The sequence below is a fragment of the Amphiura filiformis genome, chromosome 7, assembly GCF_039555335.1.
Source record: "Amphiura filiformis chromosome 7, Afil_fr2py, whole genome shotgun sequence".
NCBI classification, from domain to species: domain Eukaryota; kingdom Metazoa; phylum Echinodermata; class Ophiuroidea; order Amphilepidida; family Amphiuridae; genus Amphiura; species Amphiura filiformis.
In genome coordinates, this window is record NC_092634.1 from 39,416,501 (window position 1) to 39,429,358 (window position 12,858).

At 37.2% G+C, this 12,858-nt stretch overlaps 1 protein-coding gene across 3 annotated transcripts in view; it reads left to right on the forward strand.

Moving 5' to 3' along the window:
• LOC140157154 (E3 ubiquitin-protein ligase TRIM36-like) overlaps positions 1-12,858 on the forward strand; it is a 62,849-nt gene that overhangs the window by 34,934 nt on the left and 15,057 nt on the right. For all 3 annotated transcript variants that reach the window (XM_072180241.1, XM_072180243.1, XM_072180242.1), the window contains exons 2-4: positions 6,452-6,917; positions 7,529-7,808; positions 9,795-9,990. In XM_072180241.1, the coding sequence (XP_072036342.1) occupies positions 6,452-6,917; positions 7,529-7,808; positions 9,795-9,990 (942 nt within the window). The remainder of the gene's footprint in view (positions 1-6,451; positions 6,918-7,528; positions 7,809-9,794; positions 9,991-12,858) is intronic.

Here is a 12,858-nt window from a genome sequence, read left to right on the forward strand (position 1 = left end):
CAACTAGAATCATTAAACAGAGAAAAAGTTCGATGTCCTCTCCTTTTTTAATAAGTCTTGCCCTGTCCATGATCTGATTTAGTTCAGTGAAGATTAAACTTTTTTTTAATGCATTATGTAAGGCAATAGAAACAAATTAGTTCGATCTTTCCATCGATGCTTGGTCGATCTTTATTATTTTTGAAATCAATTAATTTATTATTTATGAAATCAATTAATTTACTATTGTTAATTGTGAAAACAAATGAATCGTTGCCTGTATTGATATTGACCAATATAAATATAGCATTAATTCTGATTAACTCTTTCTGATTAATTAGTTGTTAGTTCACAAGCATCAAAGCAGCATCGACGGTCGATCCAAAGATCGAACAAATTTGTTTCTGGTGCTTATAACCCTTATGAAATAATTATTTTTCAATGAAATACGATAGGTCCTCCCTCTTTAAGGTGAGATGAAAAGTGAAAAATAAAAGCATTTGGAAAATGCGTTGCATTCCATTCTTTGAAACAAAACACCGGTTGCTTATGTGGACATCAAAAAGATACTTTTATTAAGAAATTTGATGCCGGTTAAATTTGGCTTTGTACGGTAAAGCCATCTTGTCGGCATGTTTTGTGTTAATGCTTTAGTGCCGATTGCATAAAAGAGATGTCATTCTAGTATTCTAAGTGAACATAATCCCTTAAAGGAGTATTTCGTGATCCTAGCATCCTCTTTTTATGACATTTTCAGTACATATCCACGAAAAAGCATATTCCCAAAATTTCAGTTGATTCCGATTTTGCGTTTGCGAGTTATGCATGATTATGTGTATTACACTGCTCCATAGACAATGCGTTGTAATTTCGTTCTGGTGCACCAGAACGAAATTCAAATTTCACGATATCTTTGCAAAACGAATTATCTGCAAGAAATATTTTGTACATAAACATTATGTAGCCAGAGGTTTCCAGTGATATAAAAATCTCTTTTTTTGAGAAAAGTGGGGGGATGAGGCTGTGGATCACGAAGTGCCCCTTTAAAATGTAAAACAGTAGCGAACTATTATTCATCGATTCATTATGGAATATTTCATTGACAAAATGCAGGTACCGACTGTTACACACTAGTATTCAGCATGTCATAAATAAGGCTTAAAGACTAAAATAATTCATTTTCATAGAATAACTTTGCATGCAGCATAATATTCATATATTCATATTTCATTTTAGATACACGTTTTTATGCATGCACAAAATGTGTTATTGGCAAGTCCGATGTTTAAATTTGATCAAAGGTACAAAAGTGTTTTTTTGTAACGATTCGGCATCTTTCCGTAAGCTTTGCATATGGTCCTTTCTTTCACGGTAATACGATGGAAAATGAATATTTCTGATGCATTACAAAAACTGATCACATCTTCTATAGCTTCACCAAACATTTCCAGCGCAAATGTCTTGTGTAAATACATTTCATAAAAATATCTCAGTTGTTGACATCAAAGTTACCCAAGATGCAAAAAACGATGACGATCTAAAAAGCAACTCTTCATCTTGTTTTCTGGACACATAACAACATGTGTTACGCCTTTTTGTATTTTTAATGCAGTATTCTTAAGTTAGAAGTGTGAAAACAATGTACTCTTTAATGCAATCTTCTTAAAAGATTAAAGTTAAGTTAATACCTTGTCAGTGTAATGTAAGGTAAGTAATTTGATGACATTTTAATACTTTCTCCTTCATAATCATCAAAGGAAATTATCAATATCCGTTATTTGGGCGGGAGATTCATGAGTTGGCAGTGCGGATACTTTAAGCTGAGCTTTCCTCAGCCAATATGCGTGACAGACACGGGCTATTTAGTCAAAAACTGCATGTAATGTGGGAAAATATAGCACAACTTGCCATGCAGTCAGTCAGTGTACAAGTTGTTTTTCACTAGTTTAAGTAGCGTAATTTTATTTGGAACATAATGGCGGATCTACCAGCTCATGTGCATTCGGGACTTTCTCTTGTAGGTATACTTAACGTATGGTTTCTGTTTGCTTGCTTGCTTGCTTGCTTGCTTGCTTGCTTGATTGTCTCTTAGTTTCTTATTTGTGTGGTTTGATTGTCACACTTGTTTCGGAAGGAAAATTGTCTGACTTGTAATGTCGAGTAGTCTCATCCAGTAAAACCAACTTTGTCGATGTCCAGGAGTATCCAACCTTGTCCAGTAGCAGTAACCAACTTTGTTCAAGAACAGGAGTAAACAACCTCCATGAGTTAAGAGAGAGATTGCGATTTCCAAACGTAGCATCGAACGTACGTGGAATCTATTCAAAATCCCGTCACAGCAGAGTGGTTTTGAATAGATTCCACGTACGTTCGATGCTACGTTTGGAAATCACAATCTGTCTATTAACTCCTGGACAAGGTTGTTTACTCCTGTTCCAGAACAAAGTTGGTTACTGCTGCTGGACAAGGTTGGATACTCCTGGACATCAACAAAGTTGGTTGTACTGCATGAGACTACTTCACATTTACGTGAGGATAAAAAAACCACATTAGGCCAGTTGTTATTCTCGTATGTCATCACAATATGATTGTTCTTGTTTGAAATCTAAACAGTATACTTTTGAATACCGTATTCACTCGATAGTTAGCACATGTGCTTACTATCGAGGGCTTTTGAAAACGTGAAAAAACGAAAAAAAATGAACAGCGCCATCCACAAAAGTGACAAAAGTGTAAAGGGTTTTGAGCAAATCATCGATACACATAGCTATATACGAACAATTAAACCTACGAAGTTGTGTGTTAACTACATTAGCTCAGTTGGTAAAGCGACAGACTTTGAATCATCTTAAGAAGAGCGAACTGAGCAGGAGTTCGAGGCTCGTTATAAACTTCTCCGTTGCTTTATTTTTATTTTGGGGTTTGAGCTTTTCTTGATAAATTTAATCTTTGTTTTTCATTTTGTTTCTTTATTGTTTTTTATTTGCTTTATTTTGTTTTGTTTTGTTTTTTCTTTTCTTTTCTTTTTCTCCTTTCTTTCTTTTTTGTTCTATTCATACTGGGGTCATGGGTTATTTATTCAAAACATACCTATATACGAACAATTCAACCTGCAAATGTATGTCTGAACCCCATTAGCACAGTTTGGAAAACGCCGGACTTCGAGACTCGATGAAGTTCAAATCTGTTCAGTATTTCACTATTTAGATTTTTTTTCTCTGCCATGTTTGTTTTACAGGTCTTTTTTTAACTACGAATATAGGCCTACATTTGACAATTCTTGAAGGTTTTTTTGTGGGCTTTTTATTTATTTATTTATTTATTTTTACCAAAGGAACAGTTAGAGATCAGTTGGATTAAAAGTGGAGTGGTTACCGGTTACATAACTCCTTGGTAACTGGATCACGCACCTTTTTGAAGGCAAATAAATACGCTCATTTCGTTCTAATAGACAAAGTGATAATCGGATTACACGTAACATTTCCCTTGCGAATTGTTACGCATAGTCGTGCTAAAAGTCGGTCGATACATGTTGAACTCAGCACAATTCAGAAATACGCGTTTTTGCTTTGAAAATTCTCGGTCAAATAAAAAACTTTTTTTTTTTTAGTAATGTTGAATATAAAATGTTGAATAAAAACATAGTTCTTGGATATACATTTGAAAAAAAATCCCGGTGTTAAAATTAGGCACGAAATTGTTTCCTGTTTGATTTTGATAGGACTCAGCTTCACCTAGACTGCGGAACTTAGTCCTCAATAGATCAGTCCAAGAGAGCGCCAAATATGGATCAGGAGTATTACATAATAATACCCTGCTATGACAATAGCTGCACTAGGTTAATCGTATAATCTCCTTATGTGGTTAGCATGGCTGGGCCAGGAAATCCACAAGGTCAGCCAATGTATGTACATGTATTCGGTACATGTGCCATATCTTTACAATGGGTGATAAATTTCTGGTTTGTTTTATTTCAAAACGCAACATTCGATATTCTAAAGCTTGGTCCAAATCCAAGAGAAGAACCAACTCTAGTACTTTATGTGGTTTCAAATTATATCGGCCGTTGCCTTTTTGATAGAAATGGTGTTTGTTGATGTGCACAGTTTCCCATTAGATCATAACATGCTGTTGTACATCCAAGGTCAAAGGTCTTTTAATCCATATTTGGCGTTGTTCTGGGACTGATAGATAGTCAGTCATTTATCTTTTGGTCGTTATATGACTATCATGATACATCTCCGAGGAGCAATTTCAGACAATTGCTTGGGATTACTGGGGCAGAGGTTAATTGAATCCTTTCATGACCACTGATGCATAGTCAAGTCTGACTAGACACTCGTCACGAATTGAAAGACCATGTCACTCTCGACAAAAGAATGCATGCATGTCAAAGGTCATACGACACCAATTGGTGTTTGTTATGCTCATCGAAATATGTACAGTAGGTCTATGTCTGGTTCCCTTCATTGTAATGTCCTTCCATACTTCTCCAACCCACTTGGTGATCAGAATTCGTCTTTGGCTTGCTGTTATGTCATTGTTGGCGTATTTTTGGCCATTTAATCAGGGACTGGAAACAAATTATTGTCAAGCTATTGTTATCAGATTATCTTTTCGACCTTCGATTGTATGCGAGTTGCGCCGAGTGCGCTATGTTTGAATTTTATTATTTACTCATGTTGCCCTACTAAATATTAAAAAAAAACATCAAAATATTCCAATATCTTTTTTAAGTTATGTAAAATTGTGTAAAATGTCTATCCTTTGTCGAACACAATTTCTGTGTAGCATGGAAAATCATTTACATAGGATTTTGAAGACAAAATGTGATAATTTTGTGGAGATACAGAATGCTAGAACAAACAAAATTATATTTTTTCTGGAATGTGTACACCGTACGCGTGGTATTCCTACTGATTTCGATACTGAAATAATTCTTAAGATGATGTTCTTTGAAGATTTATGTTGGCATTTCTAGAGTCTGTCATTATAGGCAAACATGTAGGCTCATTTCGCAATGTACAAGACAAGCCACGCGCTGTGTTGTAACTGTGCTTGATTCGTACCAGGGTCTATTGATCAACGTATTATTCATGCTTGCTCAACTGAGGATAATTTGTAAACCAGCAACTCGCATGGTACAATGGGTGGAAGCCGTTTACAGTCCCTCCATATAGAGGCCTTGCATGTGACGTATCATCCCGTAAATATGGCGGACTACTCAAATGCATTAATTAAAAGCATGAGTGCAATCTACTGTGACAGTTCGTCTCACACACATAACCCTACACTACGATCAAATAGGTTGATGACAAACTTTGATTGAATGGACTGCACTCCGCTATAACTACGTACGGTGAAGGACACCGGTTCAAATCCTTTGTCTGGAGCCAATCGATAATTTCATGCAGGGCTTCTATACAAGGTCCCTGATTAAATAAAGCACACAATGTAACAGGCACAATTGAATCGGAGCGGGATTTTACATGTTACACAATGAGCGTGTTTATAGGGAGACAATTTTCCGTTATTTAGCTAAACTACCGGGTAGTCTAGATTTGCAATGGTTAGTAAAATATAAACAAATATAGACTGCGTGGCAGTCCAGCTAAATACCGCATAATCTGGCTCACTATAAACACGCTCTTTGTTTTTTTATTTTTCGTATTGCACAAAATCATAAAAGTATAATGGATAAGGTTAAAATTATAAAATGCAAAAGATTTCTTTGCGGTTAAAAGCATGTCTATATCACGTTTAAGTCGCAGTGTTTGTATCCTTCTTGATGTAAAACGAAGTCAGTATTTTGAAATAGACTGCGGAACTCAGTCTTCAATGATAGTCATTTGATAGAAGGGAACCATCATCAGAGCCTTTGAAAAATATGGAATTTCTGTAGCGTGTAATGGCAAAGAGGACCATGACCACCTCATTTTAACATTGAGGGCATAGGCCTACCCAACTACATTGTTGAATAAACAGCCCATGACCCCAGTATGAATAGAACAAAAAAGAAAGAAGAAAAAGAAAAGAAAAGAAAAAACAAAACAAAATAAAGCAAATAAGAAACAATAAAGAAACAAAATGAAAAACAAAGCAAAAAAAGATTAAATTTATCAAAAAAAGCTCAAACCCCAAAATAAAAATTAATTAACGGAAAAGTTTATAACGAGCCTCGAACTCCTGCTCAGTTCGCTCTTCTTAAGATGAATCAAATTCTGTCGCTTTAGCAACTGAGCTAATGTAGTTAACACACAAATTTGTAGGTTTAATTGTTCGTATATAGCTATGTGTATCGATGATTTGCTCAAAACCCTTTACACTTTTGTCACTTTTGTGGATGGCGCTGTTCATTTTTTTTCGTTTTTGCACGTTTTCAAAAGCCCTCGATAGTAAGCACATGTGCTAACTATCGAGTGAATACGGTATTAGACTAACGCAACTTGCTGTTCTTTTTTCTATTTTGCAGAGTATGGAGAACCTGGAGCGTGAGCTGATCTGTCCTCTGTGTAAGGACTACTTCACTACTCCGTTACTACTACCCTGCCAACACAATGTCTGCCACAAATGCGCCAAAGATTACGTCATGGGTATGTCGTTCCGTGGAAATGGTGTCAAATCACCAACTGGAATACTCAATGGACATAGTGGATCCTTAAATAGTCCTCGAACTGAAAGTCCACGTAGCACGCCTCCAAGGAACAGTCCTGTTACGAGCCCTCGGAATATAAGTCCTGCAGGTTCTGTGACGTCTTTGCCGGCGGAGGGTCGAAAGTCTCCACCGGAGTCGCCGAGGCCAACGAGTGCAACCCCTGCGGCAACCGCAGCAGGGTTAAGAAGGAAGAAGAAGTCACTTCAACGGAGAGCTACGTTATCAGGACCACCTATTCTTCCGTCAAAGAAGTCACTTACACCACGAGATGTAAAACCAAGTTGTAAGTAATAGATTTAACGCGGGTGTCGACTGCAAGTTTCATTTTCTTTTTAAATTTTTAATTTTTAATGACCATATTTGGAATCAGCAAGTACAAGCAAGTACAAACAAGCATAATATTGGTTCGATGGTTTTTAAGATAGCTCTTGATATTTTGAGAAAATATTTCAAAAATTTGACTTTTTATGTTGAAGTCTATTATAATGGATTGGTTATCTATTATATGGATAACAAGGTTGCCCGAAAACTTACGGTTATATTCGTGTAAAGGTTGTAAAAAGTTTTAGTAACGTTTAAATGCACTTTTGAAAACAAATTTTAAAATAATGTTATTTTTAGTGTTTATCTAGAATATTTTGTAAAAATGTTTGAGAAAGATTTTACATCAACAGTTTAACAACGTTTTTTTGTGTGTAGTTTTTTTTTCATACAAACTGTTTAAGAGCGATTTATGACCGTTACATAATCTTCCATTTGAATGTTATTAAAACGTTTTGACCAAAACCAAAACAAAAAAATAAGATAAAATAACAATACAAAAAAACGTTTTAAAAACATCTTTGTGGTGGGGATTACAATGATTAATATTTCATTTCATTAATTCTTTCCTAGCTCCAGGAAGTTTTACACCAAGAAGGGAAAGAGGTGACTCATTTTCTGGAAATACCTCAAAGAGAGACTCTGGGAAAATAGAAAGACGAGACTCCATTTCTAGTCCACGGGAAAGAGGAGATTCCTTCTCTGGGAGCAGCACCCCAAGACGCTTGACTCGGGAAATCAGTGTCCACGTGCATACATTTTATTGTCCGACTTGTCACGTCGATGTTGTTCTAGGAGAAAAGGGACTTAATGGACTATATCGTAACTTTGCTCTGCAAGTCATCGTAGATAGGTATGCAATATGCATGGTCTTGTACAGGTTATCACTTTAATTAACAAGTCATTGGTCCCCATTCTTAGGCACTACGTTTAATTTAGTCCTGTAGCGCTATCGGTGCCCCTATAGATGTCGATGATCGGTGGCCGATGGATGTCGATGATCGGTGGCCGATAGATGCCGATGGCTCTTTCTGTCTAACCCTGAAGATGCAATAAATTGTATCAAGCATAATACTGGACATTATCATAGTGATATCTGGGTGGTTTTTTTTTATTGTAACAGTATGCAAATATTCAGGGTACGATAGAAAGATCCATCAAGGCCTATCGGGACACCGAGAGTGCTACTGGATCAAACTACCACCTACCCTACCCCGCGATCGCACATCCGGGCCACCAGGCATTAACTTTGTTTATGCCCGGCTCTCGACTAATCACGTGCGCTGTTATATAGCGTGTTTGTATGAACAGTATCAGGTACGATAGAAAGGGCCATCGATACCTATTGGACACCGATAGTTCAACTGGACTAAACTAAACGTGATGCCTTATAATTATAAAATATTTACAAGCACACATTATAATTGAGCAAAAAGTTAAAACAGTTTTAATAAGAACAAACATATTGACAGTCTAGTATTATTCAAAATGTTTCCCGCTGTCTTGAGAAAAGTGTCAGGATCCACTAATTCCATTATGTTGTCATGACCAGGCCTAAAGTTACATTTAAAAGTCTGTAAAAGATGTGTATCTGAAACAAATGGACTTGTGTATAGTAATACTATTAGTATCCGTGATATGAAGAAAACAGACCTGGTGCCTCTAGGTATTACATAATGGTAATAGATTAAATGGAACACAATACCATTAATTTGATATAATCAAACTGCTTTATGTATTCTTAACCGCTTTCATATTGGAAGACACACGCATGCATGAGGCATACATCTAAATTCATCTTTCATCCAAACTCCAAGCTCCCCCACACACATCACCCCACCCCACCCCACCACCACCAACACCAACAGCACAGCCCCAGCTCACCGAAAGTGCGTTCAAATTCCATTGCAAATTCCCTTCCATATTCAATTACCATGCGTTCGTAAACACACGTGTATTTCTTCTGACAACACGGTTGTATTTCCTTCTAACAATAGCACTTTTGCACTACTTCTGACGAAACCCCAGAGGATGTAAATAAACTTTGTTTGATCGTCCTTTCTATTTGAACTCAAAGAGGTATCAGTTTGTAGAAACATTAGTCCTGTATACATGTATGCTATTTTAGAAGGCACAATTCTGGTTTACCCTGCGCACCCTGTGTTTTCAATACATTATTCTGGTTTACCCTACGCACCCTGTTGTTTAGGGTTAAGGTTTTGGTTATGGTTAGGGTTGGGTTAGGATAATTAGGGTTAGGGTTATACTTGTGCGCAGGGTATACCAGAATTATTTCAGTTTAGAAATGAAAGAGACAAAAAGGATGAGAAAACCCTTCCAAAGTAAACAGTGGATGCAATTGGGCACTTGGCATGCCGTTTCACATGTTACGTTTACTCTGGCCCCATATTTTGTATCTTCGTATCAATCACATGATTGGCAACTGATAAAAATATTTAACGGCATATATAGACTAATAACAAGACGTATTTAACTGCATTTATAGACTAAAAATATTTAATGGCATTTATAGACTTAATAAAAAATAATCTGCATTTTATTATAGACTAATATCTGGTATTTCTCCCTTTCAATCAGGATACATCAATAATAAATATTCCCTTGTTTTTAAAATATCTCTAGTTGCTTTACATCATTATTAGTATGTGCTACCAACTAAAAATCCAATTATTACATAAAATTAGAATACATATTTTCTGATTCATCTTTGTATACATTGATAATGACTATTACCCCATCTCACATCACACCATGTGTGTTTTTATAGATCATTCTTAATCACTTCCTAATCACCCTGCCACATTTCTTCTCATCACAGGTTTAAATTTGCCGTCAAGAAAGCAGCCAGTATTCCGTGCAGCAAATGTAAAAGTAAACCACCAGCCGATGCTACTAAATCGTGTCTTGATTGCAAGCGTAGTTATTGTACCGAATGCTTTGCAAACTTTCATGTTTGGGGTACCCCTAGAGCACAACACGAATGCACAGGACCTACCAATCATTTCAGGCCTAAGGTGAGCCATATTATATGTGTACTTCAGGCAGTATATTGTAAGAGAGAGTATAAAAGCATGTAAAAAGTTGAATAGCTGCCATTGTTGTAGGCACTCATATATATCAAGCAGTTCAAAACAAGACATACACTACAAAATTCCTATTCCGGCCGCCTGCACAGGTACACCGTCGCTAAGGTACCTGACTGGTACCATGGGTATACACAGAGTACCTATACAGTAACAATGCTGCTACTGCACAGGACCCACCACTGCACTGGTACTACACTGGAACTCCCATGGTACTGCACATTACCAGCCAAGGATGTACCTGTGCAGGCAGCCACAATAGAATGTATGTAGGTACGTATGTGCCAAAATGGCCAAGTGTTAGGACATTTACTATAGAGCTCTTGAGGTAAAACATCGCCAATTCCGCACTTAGTTATCATTGGCAAAATTGACAATCTTTCGGGCGACTGCTAGCAAAGAGAGTTCATGTTTTAACGCACTAAATTAATGCATCTAGAATGTTAGTGTATGTAGGTACGTATGTGCCAAAATGACCAAGTGTTAGGACATTTACTATAGAGCTCTCAGGCGCGGATTCAGGGGGGGGGCCCGGCGGGCCCGGGCCCCACCCCCTCCTCCCAAAAAAAAAGAGGAAAGGAGAGAAGAGAAGAGAAAGAGGAGAAAAGGAGAAAAAAAGAAAAAAAAGAGAGAAAAGGAGAAGGGTAAAGGTTAAATTGCACGTATAGTAGGCCCATGCCTAAATCGTAGTCGGGTCAGTCTATATGTATGTGATTATTTTGCTTGAAGGCGGGTCCTCTGCCTAAAAGCATGTGAAAATTACGGCGGGTCCACCGATATGTAGGGCCCGTCACATTTTGTCACCAAAGTCAGTAGGCCTATTAAGACGGACTCTGAGCCGACTTCAACAACACCATGCATGCTTTAATTGCGAATCTCAAGTCTTAGGCCTATAAAGTGTCAGTGTTATATTTAAAATTTTACAAATCGAGTTCGGGCCCTTTTTTGTTTTAAAAAGCAATGATAGTGTAAAAATGGTCCACCAAATGGCTTCAATTAGGTCTTCATTTTGCAAAAGTTTCTCACTTCTGAGGGGGCATATCCCCCCTCAAACACCCCCTCGGAGTGTGTGCGCAACTTTATGTTTACATCTAAAGCAATATCGGGTAATTTATTTATAAAGGTTAAAACTTGTCCACGAATGGCTTCAATTGGGCCTTCATTTCGCAAATTTTCGGCCTTTTGAAACATAAAATTTTACACAATAAATAGTGCAAAATAGTCCACCAAATGGCTTCAATTAGGCCTTCATTTTACAAAATTTTCTCACTTCTGAGGAGGAACATCCCCTCAGACACCCCTGCGTGCGCAACTTTATTGGTACATAATTATAAAGCAATAATTCACACAATAAAAGTCAAAACTTGTCCACAAATGGCTTCAATTGGGCTGTTTTTCTCAAATTTTAGGCTTTTTCAAACTAAAATTTTACACAATAATAGGGACAAAATGGTCCACCAAATGGCTTCAAATGGGTCTACATTTTCCAAAAGTTTCTAACTTCTGAGGGGGGCACATCCCCCCTCAGACACCCCCCAGCGTCGCGCAAGCGCTCCGGGATGGCCGCTTCGCGGCCATTACTTACATTCTTTTTTCAAAAATTGGGCCCCCCCCCTCTGACTGCTCTGGATCCGCCACTGAGAGCTCTTGAGGTAAAACACCGCCAATTCCGCACTTAGTTATCATTGGCAAAATTGACAATCTTTCGGGCGACTGCTAGCAAAGAGAGTTCATGTTTTAACGCACTAAATTAAAGTATCAGTTTATAACAGTATTCAACCTTACCAACAGCCCATAATAAATCGTGCAACATTGATCTCATTTTTGCTCAGTGATCAGTGTTACAATTTACAAACATTCTGATACTTAAGGCAGCCATTCGTACATCGCTTACCTAGATACTAGATACAACTTTCTTACCTCCAATTACGCGCATTCATTCTGATCATTGTTCCATATTTTCTTATCTATTAAATCTCGCTTGAACTTTTCAAAACGTGTGTTAGCATACTCTATAATAACACTTGCGTGCCTCGGGAAATGGGGTCTTTTAATTGATAACTACTACTATATAGTACTTGTTCGTGTCTTATGTCTTGTAAGAAATAGTTATATATCCAGGGGATCCTAGCAGCATTAATAGTGCTTCTGTAATTTGCATTAGCGTTTGCATAATGGTTGACAGTTGACACACAATATATAGCATATTGCCTTATTTTGCCTTCTTAATATACACAATGCTGCACCTGATATTTTCACCTGAACATTTGTCTTGAATCTTTTACTTAATCGTCGATCAACAGAGTTCCATATAAAACAGCAACAACACCACCATTAGTATGATGAGCTAGAGAAACGGAGAGGCAAACTTGGTATGTTCGTGGGGTGTGTTACGATTAGAAGACATTTCAGTTGAAATTGTTGAAGCCGCTCCAAACTTGGTTTCCTCTTCCTCCACTAAATGATGTTTCACCTTCAAACGAACCTCTGCATATTATCAGCATATCAATCGTGACTTGCCCGACTTTGCAATGTTTTAATGAAGTAACCTAATACATGTGTTATTTGTCATTACATTACATTACATTACATTACCTGGACAATCATTATTAAAGGAACAAGAATCATACTTTCACAATCAATGTGTTCAACAAATGGACATATTGTAAAGATTTGCCTAATGGCGTTCGTGGGCTCATTTGTTTGAAGATAAATTTCACCGTAATAGAGAGCTTCCTCCTCTAGAAATTCCAACAACAATTAAGTGTCCGTGCCCTTTGCTGTTGGGATGTTTACGGG